This window comes from Colius striatus, chromosome Z (genome assembly GCF_028858725.1).
Source record: "Colius striatus isolate bColStr4 chromosome Z, bColStr4.1.hap1, whole genome shotgun sequence".
Taxonomy (NCBI): Eukaryota; Metazoa; Chordata; class Aves; order Coliiformes; family Coliidae; genus Colius; species Colius striatus.
This window is the reverse complement of record NC_084790.1, coordinates 7,786,410-7,804,916: the sequence shown is the minus strand read 5'-3', so window position 1 is coordinate 7,804,916 and position 18,507 is coordinate 7,786,410. Positions and strand designations below refer to the sequence as shown.

Here is an 18,507-nt window from a genome sequence, read left to right as displayed (position 1 = left end):
TACAAACTTACTGCTGTCTCTGCGTTCTCTTTTCAATTATTGTGAAAGCACAGAATAAATAGGTACTTCATTCACTTTTTCAATACAATAACAGAACAACAATAGAAAATCAAGTATGCCAGAGAAAAAAGCACTTTCAATATAATACCTAGTAGTTCTTCATTATGATAAGAAAGCAGAAAGATTAAACATAATGAGAGCTTCACTCATCTTACCTAGCCAGACCTCCTACCTTTTTTGAGGGCTATCAAAGCAAGACATTCTGAAACAGTGCTGCCTTTTATCCTTGCTCAAGATATTAAAAAAGTGCCTAAAATTAGGCTTCTATACCCATATTTATATTTAAACAACCTACCTTTTCAAAGGTACTGAGCACCAACCAGGCTTGCATTCAGTTGGTGTCAGTGGCCATTCTGTTTCATTGGAAAATGAGACTGCTTTCATATGTTTCCTGGTGTTGAATCTGCAGTTTAAGTCTAGGCACGATTTTCTTTTTTCTCCTGTACCTTCTTTTGACAAGTTCCAGCACTGTACGCCATACCATTCTCATAAACTGTTCTTTGCGTAAGCAAAATAATCATTTGTGTCAGAGTGTGGTACATATATGAGAAATAAACCTAAGGAATAAAAGGGAACTTAAAACATGGAGACTCACCTCTTGTTTAGATTATTTTTTTCTTTATATACACATATAAGAACTGTACTTTAAGCACAAAACCCAGATGCCTATTGCTTTCCCACTTTGATCTTGAATACTGTAATGTACAATATCCTTGCAGATAGGAATTCTAACCTTGAAAAGCAGCTTGTTCCCTCATAATATCTGTGGTGTTGTATGTTCTTTCTTACAGTCTTATTCTTTTAACTTCATATTTACATTGTATTATTTTTTTCCTGTTGCATTTTTTGACAACATAAACTCTAAAATAAAATACCATATTTTTACATTCAAAGCTTGCCATTATCCCTTTCTGCACTCTGAATTTTGTTGGACTGAAGTTGATATACTGATTTGTACATATATTCAAGGCCTCCATTTAAAATTCCATGATGTAGCTAAGAGGTCATTCACAAAGGCAAAGGAGCAAATTCTCCTCCACTATACAGACAGAACTGTGTTTTCTGTTCTTTTTATTATTTTAGAGATGCATAAGTAAAGCCACGGTATTTCCATGTCATTAAAAAGTGTATTGGCTGAAAAATTTTCCTCCCTGTTTTGAGTTCAAGGATGTGAGTCATTGTCATTTTGTGTGCTTAAGAGGCAGCATGTCAGGAAACATTTAAGGCCACTCAGAAACCTAAATGAAAGGAAGGACTTTGGATATTGTTACTATCTGCATGGAAACAGAGATTAAGTGTGAAGGGATGATGATGTTTCCCAGTTTACATAAGCATGTTAGCTTGTGGGAAGAAACAAACATTCCAATTAGGACATAATGAGTTTCTCTGCAATTCTCTAGTGAAAATACCTGTAAATAAAAACAGACTAATAATTAAATTAAATTTTATTTTGAGGCAGGTGTAAGATATTCTTTGCTAAGTGGTAGAAGTGGGGATTGATTTTTCTAGCTTTTTGGAATCAGATAATCTGTCTTGTGGTGCAAGGAGGTAGTAACTAATCAGCACTAAAGGAAAGATATCTTTATATGTTTGTTTCCTCTCTTCTTGTGTGACTTGTTGAAAATTTTCAAGTTTTGTGTGTAAACCTCTGTGTGTGTGTGTCTGTCTGTCTGTGTAAAAAGAGCAATCCAGAAACACAGTATTCTAAGTAGAAAATCCCTACTGAAATTCTGAGTTATTGATTTCTTTGACATATGTACTCTAAGGGTATTTAATTTTTCAGACCTACTGCAACCAACATCAGAAAAAAATAAAAAGGAGGAATAAAGTAAAGACTTAAGTTACCTATTTGAATGCATTTGCTTTCTTATGTTAGGTAGAATTTATCTTGAAAATATCAGAATAAAGTTAGCGACGGGAAATTGAACGCCCACACTCATCACTATGTTCATCTGCTAAGACAGTTTAGTGGAATAAAACTGGTACACTATCCCTGTACTCAGAAGTGCCAAAGAACACAGAAACTTTTCCATCACTGAAGATTGTTCAATCAATATTGAATATAATGTTAACATAAATATAATTTATTGTTTATTATATGATTTAAATAGATTTGTTGCAGAAACTCCTGGTCAAGGTTCCTTGAGTTAAAGCTGTTAATTCAATTTTAGAATTCACAAAGGAACATGTATATTGTTTGCATCAATTTGATTAACACTGAGTTATTGCATGGCTTGTCATAGTATCACAAACGGTACACAAGTGCTCTCATCCCTGATAATATGGGTGGTTATTTTTTTAAAAAGTTGTCTTGGATAGCCTGAGAAAGGAGCAAAATTGGCATTCATTCTGGTTTTTAGTTGCATCATCTTGCATATTTCTGATTTGTTTTCTTCCACGTTTCAGGTATCACGACCCAATATAAATTTGTGTGGTGCAAATTAGTAGAATTACATGTCTTTCTGATCTATCTTTAACTTCCTATCACTTTCTTGGAAGTATGTTTTAGGCACTTTTGGAGTACTGCATAACCCTAAAAATATTTACACCACATGAAAAAACTCTAAAGAAAGCTCTAAAATAACTCTATAATTCGAAGTAAAAAAAAAAAAAAAAAGTTAATTTTCCTGCAACTTGAAGCTTTCCTATAAGAACTTTCATTTTTACTAAAACATACTGTGAAAATTCTGTCAGTGTAGCACTGTGCTTCACTTGGCAAAGCATTAAATGGAACAGCAATGTAGGAATTGCATTTGCTGTCAGACGTCAGTTTTACTGGTGTCACTTTTATATACTAACATGGTCAACAGCCTCTACCCACTTCAATACTTTTCTTGGTGGGATGGCTTTGATTCTCAGCAGCAAGAAAGCTTTAGCTGGATTTACTTATTTGCAGTACACAGTGTAGTAGGTTGTAGGTAAGTTCCCTCCCAGTTACTTGCTCTGCCATCCTGCAGCAGTACGAGGGAGAGAATCGGAAGGGCAAAAGCCAAAGAATTCTTGAGTTGAGATAAAGACAGTTTAACAAGTGAAGCAATACTGCGTGCACAGGCAAAACCAATTTCGTTTGATGCTTCCCATTGCCAGGCAGATGCCCAACCAGTTTGTGGAAAGCAGGATTTTGTCCTACATATGAGCTACGTGGCAAGGCACACACCATAAACCCAAATGTTCCCCGCTTTTTGTTCTTGCTCCTTTTCACTGCAGAGTATGATGTTTATATGGCATAGAATATCCCTTTGGTCATTTTGGGCCAGCTCTCGCAGCTGTAACCCATAACGGCATCTTGAACACCCCCAGCGCACTTGTTGGAGGGGTTAGAGTAAGAAACAGAAAAGCCCTTGTCGCTGTCATACATAAGGCAATTCCCATGTTTAATGGATGTGCATGCGTCTTTTTCCTCTTGAATATTGCATGTGTTTTCGTTACTATTTTTGTATTGCAAACGTTTGTGGTTGAAAATGAAAATAGTTGTAACAGATTATACTTTCAGTATCATGAGATAGAAATTAGAGCATTTCCCTATCATTTGTGGCATTGAACCATCTTTCAAAATATTAAGAAGCTCATGGTTTCTACTACCATTGTTTTACCAAAAATATCAACCAAGCCTACAGCCATTGTTGGTATTCTGGTTTGACCTTGCCCACCTGGAGAGAGGTGTAGCTGAGCGAACATAGTTGCAACCAGTGTATCACCCACATTTAATCTGCAGCTATATGTCTGACTGTGAAACATTGTTAATACTTGCAGCATTAGCAGTTATTATTTCCATCTACTGCCTCAAGGTCAGCTTTTACTCCTTACATTGAAAACACTTCATAGATTAAGTATTACAAGCTTAGAAACAAGACAGAGAATATAAATACTTGTGCTTTACATTTCTGCTTCAGATTACACCTGTATGTCCTTGATCTTGTCACTTATCTCTGTTAAAATTATGCTTCTTTGTTGCATTTGTGTACTTTATTTCCTGCAAAGACCTATTGATGGAATTAAATTATTCACCCAGTATTTTGCTTTGGGGTCCAATGATAAAAGAGGTGTGCATACTTAATGAAAATTTAAATGCATTTCAGATTTTTAAATCAGTTATTCAGTTTCTGTTCCTGAATCCTCAGCAGACAGACAGTGATACAGCTTTTAAAATATTTAAATTTTAATTGAAAAAATTATTTTGATGTTGTTGATGTGCCATATAAAGTGTTCTGAGTTTTTTATTATTATCTGATCCCATGATACAGTAAAGCAAAGGGCAAACCAAATCAATAAGTGCTTACTACAGTATGAGGAATTAGGCCTGGAAGCAGTCTCAAAAATCATATTCTGAACAGATTTTGCCTGGACAGTTCTGAAAACCCTTCAATCATAGAGATTGTACTGCCTCCCCCCACAAATTTTATTTATAGATGCGTTCCTTCCTTTTCTTTTGAATAACAAGTATGTCTGTTAACTGTAGGCATAGTATTTATGTAGGTCTTTGACAAATTACTTGGTATTCTTTTTGCTATAAATTTTGTCTGTGTCACTGTTTTTGTTGCTCTTATATATGTCTGATTTATTGATGAAACTCAAACTGTTTTAGTCTTTGATTCTTTCCCAAGCTCATGAGGAATTGCTATGACATTATTTTAAAACAACCTTGAGTATTTTTTGTTCCCAAAGGAGTGTCAGACAAACCATTGACTGTGGTGTTAGGCCACAACAAAAGACAGAAAACTTTTGTTTCCTTTAAGTAATTCTATAAAATACAAAGCTGAGAAATAAGTAAGTACATATTCAGTTCAATTTTTCTCTTAGTCAAAATTGTCCATTTTAAAGTACTCATTCTCTTTCACTAAAGTGCAATGTATCAGCTTTTGCTGTAGTGATTGTCTGTAGGTCCTTAGGTAATTGTCAAAGAGCAAATGAATTTCATGTGTATCTACTAGGGAATATAATCTTCCAATTTGCACTTCCAAAAGTGACAAACACAGTGAATTTTCTGTGGTTATACCTGGTATCAGAGGAATCATATAAATTATTTCTACATGGCGCAGAAAGGTGTTGAGAAGACTGATCTGACTTTACACAGACTAACTCAGACACTAGAAGCACTGCTTTGCCCAGTCTATACTGATGAAGTGAACAAGTATGTTGTCGATCTCACAGTACTTACTTTGTGGGCAGCACATTAAGTGCTGTATGTTGTCCTAATGCCTCCTGGAGAAAATATGCTTTGGCTTTTTTATCGGCACCTGACCCTTTGGTGCACATTTAGGGGTGAAAAAGTTAAGGCTGATACCTTTAAATATGTTTTTCTTAAATTTGCAGGTGCTAGTCTGCTTGCAATCTTTGGTAGCAGAAGAAAGTTTCCTGATCCCACAAACCACATGCCAATGTTTTTTCTGTGCAGGAAACTAACATCTTGCATCCTTTTCATTTTTGGCACAGACATGCATGGTTAGTCACAAAAGGAGCTTTAATGTCATGATGAAATCTTTAGAAAAAGGAAATCCTAATAGAACAGAGAAAATAAGATCCCTGTAACTGTCAAACACAAGGTTAACTACCATAAATGCAGTACTTGAAATCTTATAGTTAAAAAACCCTTAATTTAAAAAGAAATCACACTTTGTACTTGTAAACTTTGATCACATTTTGCATGTTGTTTTAGACAGGATGTTTTGAAATAACTTGTATTTCTATAATGCCAGATCTCAATTGATGTGGCATCAGTGACATTAATTTTATTGATCCAGCTGCAATAGTTAACTTTTGAGCAGAAAAAGAGAAGCCAGTGAAGAAATGATGTGGAACTTCTCTAGTGTTCTTACTGTTACATTATCAGTGTGAATTTTTTATACAGTGCTGGTCTATAGATTCTCATTTTTATTTTTCTTTTTTTGTTTATTTTCATTTAGACTTTGAGCTCTGAAGTAGCTGGTCTCCTAAATGCAGTTCTTGGAACTGTAGTGGAATATTGGGTCATCTCAAGTTTGCTTATGGACAGAAATATGTTTTGTCAAATAGCTGATGATTTGGCGCAATACATTGCCATTTCATGTGATGGTGAGTGAAAGGCCTCTCATTAATCAGATACACTGAAGTCATGACTAAAATTCTCGGTTTGCTTTCAAGTTATATTTTACCTTTTGTTGCAGCTGTGGAGTCTTGCAATGTGAAGTGTACACATGCAGGAAAGTTTTATTGTGTGTCTGTATGACTCGGGCAAATCCCTCTAAATAAACCTCAATAGGTGTTAATGCAAAAGCAAGACTACACAGTGTGGAGAAGGAAAAAATCTTTTGTGCTCTCTTGTCAGTTTAGGAAGAGCTTTAAGCGTATTATAACAAGCCATGATTTCAGAGAGACAATTTGAGACACCTTAGCTTGACTAATTCTTAGGTGAGTTTTTCACTCCACAAATTTGACCTTGTTTGCTAAAGATGCTTCAGCCCTAAGTCCAACACTCTTTGACCCATTTTCAGATCGTTAGACTTACTAGACTTTATTTGGTAAGTGGGGAAAATTCCAACTAGTCTGATGTATCACTGTTGTTTCTCTTTGTTAAATATACCAGATAAGGAGAAATGTCACAATTCGTAAGAACCATTATCATTTAACATGGAATGTTGGACAATGTCTATCCAAAAGGCAAAAAAACCAAATCCCCCCCAAAAATAATCTCGGGAAAACTACTGAATAGTGGTTTTGGTTTCATTTGCAAACTTATTTCCCACCAAAGCCCCACCCACCAGCCCCCCCAATTAGGAAATAGTAGGAAAGCTGTAATTCAGCTGTTACACCTGCATAGATATCCTGGTTTCAGTAATTCTCTAGAGGATAGTGTACATAGTCCTCAGTGAAAGCGTACCTGCCTTCTCCTATCTGGACACTTGAGAGGAATTATCCTGAAAAGAGTAAACTAAATTCTTTATCTCTGGATGAATAGTTTCACTAGAGTCTTACAGAAAGCAACTTATCAGAACTGTTACAGCCTTCCTTAGATCTTATAGGACCAAATAAGTTGGAACTTCATAGTGTTTAAATCAATGGAGCTTTTAGTATCTACTGCTTTACTACCTCTCCAATGGATTTTCTACCTTTCATATAATAGAGTCTTGCATGCATATTTCTGTAAGACTTTTTTACTTTTCCATATACAAATATAATATAATTTCTGTGCTCTCCTTCACTGAGTATTCAGGAGAACAACATTCACAGTCTGTTTATAAAGAGTAATGAATCTTTGACCTATTGGTGATCACTGCTGCTTTGTTCAGCCCACAGCACTTAAAGCCTAAAAAACTCTTAGAGTTCTCCTAAATACTCTTACTCTTACAGCAGAAAATATCTGTACTCTCAAAACTTGTGTTTCTGTTTTAGAGCCTGGAGATCAGTTAATGTGTCGTTACTTCTCAGCAGAACACAATATTTCCTCAATAGAGTAAAGAATTTTTACCTTATGGCAGACCTTGCTGTCCAACCCTGTTTCACTTTCCATTTTGATTAAACTATTGTGCTTGAATCAAAATGTCACCAAAGAAAAATCTGTCAGTCTCCCTTTCCAAAAAAAGGGAGGTAGGCCAGACATATACCTGATACATACTGAGATAGATAAAAATATATTCTACATTTTACCAAGATTGTGTTTATATGGTGTCACAGATACTAAAGGTGATCACATACATAACAATCCAAATAAATTTATTCTTTATTAAGAGTGTACTCAGAGCATTCTTAAAACAAATTGCACATAAAAAGTAGTGCTTTGCATGTTACAATCTGTTTACCATTCCCTTATAGGTTGATCTTATTATCAGAGGACGGATAAAATTTGTTTTAGTATGAATATTTTTAGTAAGTCTCATGGAAAATAGCTTCTGAATCTGCAGCAGCAGAAAAAAAATCTGGAAGCGCTGTCTTCTAGAAAACTGTAAATGTACAGGTTTGATTATTCTTATTTTAAGGCTCTTTTCTCACTCCCTTTGCTTTTATCCAGATTTTTCAATACGGGAATTAAAAATGTTCATTTGTTCCATACCATCCCTCTGGCTTCAAATGTTTGTTGCAGAAGCAGTTTTTAAAAAGATGTGTTTAGAGAGGAATATAACTCTTTCTACAGAACCTCTTTCTCTTCAGAAAATAGTAAGTAGTTCTTCTGCACTGTAATAATCTATCACACTTAAGTATTTTACAAGTACTTGGATTTGTGAAAGTCTTGAAAATATTTTACTTTTGTGGTCTAAGTCATTAAATGAATTGTCTTCCAACCATAGATAGACTAATGCATTTAAATTTCTCTTTGCCCAAGATCTGTATGCAAAACAACAATATGATTTTTCTTGCCAGAGTATTTATAACACCTGTTAATTTGTTTTCATGCAGTTAAGATGAAGAGTCACAATGTAAGCTTTTTAAAACAATCTCTGATATAAATACTTTCTTGCAGTGTTGTATTTGTAATTAAGGAAAAACCAAGTATAGCGTGATTTTCGTGGGTTTTCTTCACGTGTTCTGAAGAGGTGACAGTCTGTTATTCTGCTGGGTGTCCAAGCATTTGTTGTGTAATAGATTTCATGATTTTGCAACAGTTTATTCCTATCAATTTCTCTTTCCTACCTGCAAATCTTTTCCTGCCTTCAAATCACAGTTTGTGATAGTTGTTGAGGAAATAAACATGAAAGCTGTGAAAGAAATTCTCAAATAACTGTTGGCAGGATGCAGGCAAGTCAGGGAGGTCACACAGTAATGACATACCCTAAACTTAGAGCCTCACTTCAGTAATCTTAATACTAATGACTACACCAAATATGGAATCCGTCAATACTTCTCTATGTCCTAAAATTCTATGGTAGAGTCAAAGAAAAACAAATGCAGACCTTTATGCATTTTCCTACAGAAGTTTCCCCGAGTGTTCCAGGAGTTTGTTGTGAACAGAGATTATCATTTATTAATACGTAGTATTCAAATGGAGGTTGAACAAATCCCCATCAGAATTTTTTAGATAAACCAATTATATATCTAATATGTAACAATATGTTGCCAATACACATGCAGCTGCAATTGCTATTTTTAGCATTGCCATGACTACTGATCACTCTCTAAAACTACTTAAATTTAAATTTTTGTAGTGCTCAAAACAAAATTGTATGCTTTTTCTGGCTTTCCTTAGCATTGCTATGCCTCCTTGCTCATTCCATACAATAAATATTAACTATTGTCCAATTTTGCCAGGCTTTCTCATACAGCATCTAGTCAGCTAGGCTTTTTCTATGGGTTCAAATAGTGACCTACTACTCTCTGATGGTAAATGTACAGTGAAGGTGCAAGTAAGGTGGCCCTCACCCATGACAAATTGCCTGCACAGTGATCTGCCAGATGCTCAAAGCCTTCTTTGATTTCTTTCTTCAGATAGAATCATTGTATGAATTCCACTGGACTTTTTCCTGTGCTTTTGCCAAACTGCTGAAATTTCTATGACTTTTCAAAATGGGCGGTATAGGTGGATTTGAAGCTCTGCGTTACTGGAAGGAAGCCAAAATAGCATCTATGTCCAAAGCTATCCCAATAATGAGAGAGTGCCTAAGAGATAACTAGCTTACTGCCTTCGCAATGCTCAAAAGCTTGATGCAACCCCTCACCTTAGAAGAGATAAAGGAGGGGAGAATATTTCTTTAGCAAATTACTGCCTGTGTTTTGGTCCAAGAGTTGGAAGCAAGAAGCTTGAAAATACTTTTGTTAAGTATTGAGAATTAATGAGCTTTACTTTAGTTTTATGTCCAGCTAAAGTGATCAAAATTTTTTCAGCCACCAAAACCCAAGAGAGGAGTTTAGAATTTCAACTTTCTGACTTAGACACAATGCACTTAGCTCTGATGCCAGCATAAAAAGTGAATTACAAGAACAGGAAATAAAAAGATTACAGGAGATAACTTTAAACAATTTATATATATAGTCATCTAAGGATCTTATTTTTAAAAACATAGAGCAAGCTGTGGGTAGTAGATGACTGCTTTGCATGAAGTGCAAAAAAAAAAAGACTGCATTTTAATTTACTATGTTTACTATAGACAAAGTAACAGTGTTGCTTTTGCAACAGGTCTCTTCCTATTTTCCTGCTTTGCGAGAGGTAGGGATGCATCAGAGAATGAAGATACACAAAGCAAAGAGAAAGAAAATAGGACCACGGCCATACTGTGAGCCTCAAAGGGCATTACAGATGCTAAATGGCAATAAACAGGACCAAGTCAAAGTGCTGCCTGATCTACCGTAAGTAATATCTATAACATCAGTAGTTTTATTCTGCTTTGGGGGACAGCTTCTGACCTGACACATTTCTTGAACTTTATATGACCTGTTTTGTTGTCTACAAATTACTGCAACTGATGGAAAGGTCCACTGTAAACCTGTAACACCTCTGGGTTGGGGTTCCCTCTTTCTTCCTTCCTCCATCTGGGTGTATATGCAGACTGATGCAGTTATGTTTTCTCAGTATTAAATTTAAAGGATGCATAGAAAACTTGAACCGTTCATAAAACTACCTTTAAAGAAAGTTTAATTGTGGGTAATTTGATTTTATTACTGTTGTAAATACAGTTATAATTAAATGACATAGAAATAATGTAATTAAGATATTTCAGAAATGTCTTAATATAGATCTAAGTGTGCTGTATTTAGAAGCATTGAGTACATATACATTATCCTGAAATGGTGAAGTCATGATTTTAGACATGTCTCCTTTGCTGTCATTTCAGAGGCTTACTCTTAAATAAGGACCCTCCATTGTCAAAGAAGCGTAGAGCAAAAGCAGGAGTTGAGGCTTCACACACGAAAGAGAATGACCTCCTTTTGGCTGGAGAGGTACATGTTTACATGAGAAACACTAAAGGTATTCTATATATCTAATTTATCTTAAGAACTTTATATGGTTAGAATTGACAGTTTCAGGTTTATAAATCTTGTCCTGATGAATGCCAAACTAAAGCGATGGCTTACGCCCAAGAATTATTTTCTTGTGGTTCATATTTCTTTTTTTTCTAATGTCTATTTAAAAGGAAAAACTGTATATATGGTGGAATAAAGCTGCCTTCTTCATTCCCCTCCCCCTCACAGATATTAAATACAGTGTACAGCTTGTGTGAGCTCATTCCAGTCTTGCCTGCCTTACTTTGCTAATCCACCTCAACCTGTGCTTGGTAGGATCAACGTCTTCTGATTTGAAAGTATAATTCAGTCTTCATCTCTTTCAGTCCTAGACATTTTGTGAACAAAGACTGAGGAGTATGCTATGTTACATAGCTGTGTTAAGCATATGGACTGTTTTCTTCCAGGCATTCAGCCCAGACTATGAAAGGCGTTTGGCTTTTGTCTTAGCTATACTGGAACCCAAGTACCTAAGAAATAAAACAGCGCAGCAGTAATTCATTCAGTTCCTATTTATTACACAAATTTGGTAATAATCATACTTAACATCAGCCTTTACCTGAACAGAAGTACTTACTGGAACTACTTTTTGTCATCTTCATCATCAGAAATTTTCTGATATCACTTAAACCACAACTATATTAATAGGACACCCAAGAGGAGGCTTAGCAAAAATTGGCAAAAGGAAGCTGGGATTGCTCAAAAAATTAAAACCAGAATTGTATCACAAACACTGAAGAAGAAAAAAAACCCACTGATCCTCTTTTGGGATTTAAGAGAGCTTCAGTAACAGAGCCAGACCATGCATTTTTAAAATTGGATCCCTTTCGCTTTATTGCTTTTGCAAGTAAAATTGATATGAATTATTACATACTGACCTCTACAAAGAAAAGTGAGCTCAAGGACTAGGGAAAAAGAAAACCCAAACCCTGTTTCTTTCCTATTCTTCTACCAAATTTTTAAGTAGTATCTTCTGTTGACAGAATAAGTATGGGGCTGACAGATTTACATAATGAAGTTATTAATATAACAAATATACAATGTAAATCTTATTGCAAAGGCTGAGAGATTTAGCCTGAGATATTTTTCATTTCTAAGATGTTTGTTTCATCATCTTTTACCTTTCATCAAGATTTTCCTCTGGCTCTTGTTCAAACCTCATCATTTACAGAAAGCAAAAAACATTTAGAACGGGTCTGAAGTTTTTATTGTGCAGAAACTAATGGTGTCTTTACATGTAAGCAGCAGTTCTCAGTTACTTGCTGTTCAGTTTTTCACACTTACTTCAACTTTACATGGTACTAAGGCTTGGGATATTTTTTTTCCTAGAAGATTTTTCTTTTAAAAAAAAAATATTATTAGAACTCCTTCATTTATTTCTCTCTCCTTTCCCCCCTCCCTTGGTACTGTAGCCAAGTCAGACAGCCTATTGAGAAACAGCAAACCATCTGTTAACGGATTTGAAGTTCTGAATTATACTTCAGTGCATAGAGGCACTCGTGCTTAGCCAGAAACATTCATTTGAATTAAGCTATAAATGCTGCGTAAAAAGAACTATACATTTTAACGTAGGTTCATGAATAAATTTAAGGGAGGGCAACTGCACTCTAAAGTTTTATTGCTTCAAAACCTAGTATTTTTGGTGTTCTGTGATCACTTGGTGCTTTTATAGTGTGATTGAAGCTTTAAACCTTGAACTAGGGGGAGATAATTCCTGTGTTAAACCGTTTGCAATACAATTTCATTGCTGGATCTCTGGTGGAACAGAAGCTCTGTGGGTTTTTTTTGAATTTTCTTAAAAGATGGTTAAACAGGATAAAGGAAAATCTTACTCATTATTGAATTTTCTGGCATATAGCCAGGTCTCCTAGTTCCAGGCACTTTGATTATTTTCTTTAGTTGCTATCTTGCCTAGTCTAGTGTAATCTATTAATTTTTTATGGTAGGAGAGACAGCCCTGCATAAAGCTTGCATAAGTAACAAAGTGGAGAGATTGATTCAGCTTCTCTCTTTCCCTGGAACAGACATTAATGCTAAAGGTAAGTTACTCATTTTCTCTACAGAACTAAGAAATTAAGCCAGAAAGATAACTGTGTTAGTATCTGTTTGGTAATAGTACCAATACAAACTTTATTAAAGCTGTCACTATTTTAAACAACACAAAATTAAAGCTTTATAGCAAATGTGGAGGGAAGGTTAATTTATAACTGAACTGTGTTTTAACATCACATTTGCTATTGATTTTCAAAAAGGCTGTTTAATTTTTTTCAGATATTTTTCAGTAGAATCTCTTGTTTTGAAATCACAAGCTGCTATTGTAGCCATGATGAATTCTAAAAATTACAAGTGTTTTGCTGGCTAATGAATTAAACTGTTAACATTTTTTAGTGCTACTTCTGCTGTTTTAAAACTTCCCTTGATTTATAATTCAGACTATGCTGGCTGGACGCCTTTGCATGAAGCCTGTAACCATGGCAGCACAGTGTGTGTCCGTGAAATTTTGCAACGTTGTCCAGAGGTAGACCTGCTCAGTCAAGTGGACGGGGTGACTCCTTTGCATGATGCCCTGTCAAATGGACATGTAGAAATTGGCAAGCTGCTGCTTCAGCATGGGGGTGAGTGCATTTATGCTAAACTGGTTTAGGGAAATTATCCAGTGTTCTGAGTCCATATGAAGTTCATGGTGTTTTTCTGAATAGTTGCTTAAAATACAATGTTATTATGAAATATTTATTTTAAAACATTTTTTCAGCCAAGCTGTTTTGGTCACAATAAAAATAATACTGTTTTCACACTTATCTTGATCAGCTGAATATGAAATTAACCAGGATTTTCACATTTTTTTCCCAATATGGTAATGTTTTTATTCTGCATTTTACACCATATGCATTGTAACTATATTCTCCAAACTCATTAATGAAGATAAAGATTACCTACTCACCAGACAAAGCTAAGGATTTTCTTTTGATCTATTTTTACCATGATGCAAAAATAGATCAGTAAATCTCTATATAATCATGTATTTCAACGTAAATTTGTTCAGCATTTATGAAAATTAATGTGATGGTCTTTGAAGAACACAATTAGCTTGGTAATTAGTTTAAGAAAGGAATCTATATTGTAATTGTGATAACTGCTGTTTAGGGATAATAGTGGGAGGGATGCCTCAGTTTCTAAAAAAAGATACATTGCCCCTTAGGCAGACTTATGATAAATGTTTTGAACAATGTTTTCTGTTCAATGACAGGGAACTTGTATCTTGTCTTGAAATATACTGTTTCAGTATAATTAGCATTGTAAAAAAAACAACCTGCAAAAAATGTTTTGGGATAGCAACTCTTCCTTCTTTTAATTCGTTTGCTAGAATGAGTATTTGCAGTATCTTTACATTGGCCTACTATGTCAGTTTGAGCCCTGCGCATTATATGACGAGTCCAGGTTTTTTCGATATAAGTCCTTCTGCTTGTAGCCAGGAGGCAGAAGAACACCCTGTATTTAGATGGCCTGTTACTTAATGAAGGTAGAGAAACAAAATTCTGTTTCATTCTTGGCATGAGACCCTCTGTATTTACAGTCTTCTCCTGCCCCCTAAAGGCTATTTCTGTGTCTGTGGTGCAAGCACCGGCACTTAATCAATACATTCCTCTGCAGCTCTACCTCTGTGTTTGCTGAGCTTCAGTTCTGTGGCTCCCAGGTGTTTTATATATCTGCTGAACCATGTATCTGACATGCCAAGCCAATATCTGGTCTCAGTTCAATCGGTCTAAGTGATGCAATAGCCAATATTGCAGTAAGCCCAGCTCCTCAATTGGAAGTGGCATTGCACTGACAGATGTGCATTTTTCCTCAGCTATTGTGAAGAATAGGTACAGGATGATCCTGTTGTCCTAAGGGAAGAGCTCTCCTTGCACTTGCATTCATCAACGCTTTCTGGCAACTAAGCTGCATGTACCCTTATCTTTGCTGTAGACACACTCTGGGTTCTGGCCTGTCAAAAAAGTGAAAAGATTGCAGTAGAACTGCGTGTTAGCCATTCAGTGTGCTTTTACTCAACTCAATAATTTAGAACACCTCTCTGCAAAAATTTTTTCTGCTTTCTTGTCTTTAAAAGCCTTCAGCTCCCAAAAAATAGTTAATAAAAAGATATATATTTCATAATCAGCAATGGAATAAAATAATACAGCTTTAATCAGAGCAAAGTTAAAAACTCTAGCATGGATGTTTAATGCAGGGAGTTACCTTTTGTAAATAAAATATATTTCTGATAATGTATTAGAGTTGAAATGGAATCATTACTTTAGCACAGTAACCTAAATTTAGGTAAGAAGATTCCTGATGTATCCATCTTTGAAAAACACCACCTGTATTGTGTTAACTGCCTTCATTTTTTCTTATTGATGCAATCTGGCTTAAAATTATCAAGATTCCTGAAAACTGTTTAAATATTAATAGCTCCTTGGTACTAATAAACAGGAAAAAAAACCAGAAGTAGTATAACCTGAACAAGTAAAACATGTTCCGTTTACTTTCTTTAAATCTCTTTATCAGAATGGTTACTTTTTCTATTTTAGAACTCTCTTAAGTGGGACAGACTAGCATTTCTAGCTCAGTTCACCTTGCATAGCCTAGGACAAGGTTGGCAAACCATCACAGTACCATGCCTTTAATTTGGAGTCAGTGTTGACAGCCTGGTCAACAACACATTACAGTTTTATTTTATATATCATTGCTTGAAATTTTAGGACAAGCAACATATTAATTTCTTTCTCATTTCTGTGTAATAATCCTTGTCTTTCAACCCAGCAAAACTGAGCATAAAACTTAAGACGATATTGTAAAGAAACTGTTAACAAGGGTCTCTCGACATGTTCTTCATTGTATTATAACTGTGTAACTCATCAGTTATGTCAACATAACTTAATACAAGAAGGGATTTAAACAGACCCCTAGCTTCTGGGAAAAAACAAACCAAAGACCTGTTTGTCTGCCAAATCAAAAGTGCTGTTGTTATTAATGTTTCTATTTTCCCTGCAGGACCAATACTTCTAGAGCAGAGGGACTCCAGTGAAAAATTGCCCCTGGATTTTGTTGAGTCCATATCCATAAAGCAAGAACTTTTGAGTGTTGTTCATCCAGAAGAAAGCATTAAAAGCTTTTCTGAACGCACAGAACAAGATTTTTGCAGTCAGCAGAGAGAACTGTGGTTGGTTCTGTTTAGTAAGATGCTACTGAACTTTTGTTCAGTTTATAACCTCTCTTCACCCTTTTCTTTAACTCTCAGAAATGTAGCTTGTTCAAATGTACTTCCGGTAATGGCCTTTGATAAATGTAAGATGAAAAATGTATTTTCTGCAGATTGGTTAGTAGATACATATTTTAGAGAGCTAGAAACTTTTGAAAAGCTACCACAGTTTCTTCAAGAAATATCTGCAAACAGGCTCTTTTTCCCTGGAGAAGAGATGAAGACTTTATTAGCAACCCTGGAAACTATTGTAGAGTCATATCAGCTCTTTACTTAAATCTTTTTAAGCTGCTTTCCAAACAATCATCAGTGGTTGAATCTTGATTATCAGGCCTTGGTATTGGGCTAAGTTTTTTTTCTGGCAACTGAAGAAGTAGAGATTTCACAGCCCTAAATGAGTGCTACATGTTTGTATCTCCCGTGTTGGTAATACTTTCCTCCACCAGAACCTGTAAGGCAGATACATTGATTCAGTTCATTTTGTAGGCAAAATTTTGCGAGTGCCTTCTAGTTACCCAACAGATCTGTCTGGGTGTGACCACCAGGGTTCTGTCTCCTTTGCACTCAGTTGGACTTTGCATTTCCTATGCTGGAAATCTTTGTTACCCATTTTGTACCATAGTTCTTTTTTGTTTCCAGAGGTAGTAGCCCTAAAAGCTAAACTGAGCTGAAAGACGACAACAAACAGTTTTTCCTTGGGAAAGGCTTGTGTGTATGTATATTAATATCTTTTTTAAAACTGATAAAATATATATAATTGAACAAAAATGTATGGAAAATTCCTTTTATCCATCTTTGTCTGTCTTATACTTGCCATGTAAACATTAAAATTATGTGTGTAAAGTTATTACATCTTGTAAAATGCAAAACAGAAGGCTGTGTATGTATACTTACAGAATCAGTGTATTAGCATTTCCCCTATCTTTGTTAGTTTGATAGAAGTGGTCACACAAAGGCATGTGGAAAATCATCCTGTCCCTTGTCAGTGCCATGGCCGCCAAATTCTTTTGTGCAGTGACTGCTTGAGGGGCTGGCCCAGATGCTTGTGTGGTCTGTACAACTCTAATTCTGGAGCTTTCAAACAATCAAGTTGTCTTGCCATTTCCCAGGACAGGGAGGCTGCCAAGGGCCAGATCCACCCTCAGTGTAACTTACGGTATCCTTGGCTCTGCTCTCACTTGTGTTGGCTTGCAGCGGTTTGATAAATCCATTACACTGGCAGTGTCTACAATGATCTGGTAATGCTCCTGGGATTCCCTCAGCTAAAGATGCTGGTGGAAGCAGTGGCACAAATCTAGTTATGTTGGCAGGGGAATTTACAAAGGATTAGATGAGACAGTGTAAGTATGTACTGGGCATCAGATTCTGACACTAAGTATGGATCTCCTTAAAAATTACACCCCATTTAATATGAGAATTTTGTTCTCCATTCTGTGGATACATGCAAACTACACATGATAAATCCTCTAAACTAATCCTTTAACCTAATTTAGGATTGTGTGCTATGTATTCTGTCGGATGGTCCTTTTAATTAATGAAGAAAAAGAGAAAATCCTGTGCTGTTCTTCAATGGTATTGAGGCTCATGAGGCAGCCGAACCATGTGATTGTTCTGCATGGGCTTGGGGACGCAGGAGGGTTGCACCTTCTAGAGAGCCTGTATTGCACATTTACACAGCAGCAGCTCCTCGTCCTGCCATGCATCTTCGTAGAGACCAGTGCCAAGTCCATTTCAGGCTAGAGTCTGGGAAGAGAGACCCTTCTAAGGGAAGCTTATCCCTTCCCCTTAAAAGGGAAGGTAAGAAAACACTACTTTCGACTGAAGATACCTGATTCTTTTCTTAACAGACTCAGTAATAGATCAGGAGTAATTTAAAATCTTAACCTTCAAAAGAAAGGTACTAATTAACAACGTTTCCAATCCTTCTGTAATAGGAATTTACACTATTTAAAACAGAACCCTTAAACAAAAGGTGTAGATAATAGCTGCTTCTGAAATTGATTTTGCTTGTCAGGAGGGAATACGTTACATCAGTGCAGCTGGCATGCAGTGCATTGAGTTGTCCATTTGGCCTTTCTGCAGCTGAGGTGTATGATCATGGAACCATCCACCAGAGATACTCAGACTGGCTTGGAATGAGACCTTTACATCACATGTTCAGTACTCATTAATGACTGACCATTATTGTTATACATTAAATCAGCCAGTTCTTCTAGAGTAAAAGGTCAGCAAGTACTGAATTTGGTTTTATTTGTGCACTTTTTATTTTTCCCTAGTAAGAAAGCAACACCAATGAA

At 35.8% G+C, this 18,507-nt stretch overlaps 1 protein-coding gene across 1 annotated transcript in view; it reads left to right on the top strand.

The window, feature by feature from the left end:
• SLF1 (SMC5-SMC6 complex localization factor 1) overlaps positions 1–16,895 on the top strand; it is a 37,365-nt gene extending 20,470 nt beyond the window's left edge. Inside the window, exons 12-18 of the mRNA XM_062018584.1 lie at positions 5,964–6,111; positions 8,045–8,190; positions 10,145–10,314; positions 10,800–10,933; positions 12,915–13,007; positions 13,401–13,583; positions 16,003–16,895. Coding sequence (XP_061874568.1) covers positions 5,964–6,111; positions 8,045–8,190; positions 10,145–10,314; positions 10,800–10,933; positions 12,915–13,007; positions 13,401–13,583; positions 16,003–16,487 — 1,359 coding nt within the window. The 3' untranslated portion in view covers positions 16,488–16,895. The remainder of the gene's footprint in view (positions 1–5,963; positions 6,112–8,044; positions 8,191–10,144; positions 10,315–10,799; positions 10,934–12,914; positions 13,008–13,400; positions 13,584–16,002) is intronic.
• Positions 16,896–18,507: the final 1,612 nt, after the last annotated feature.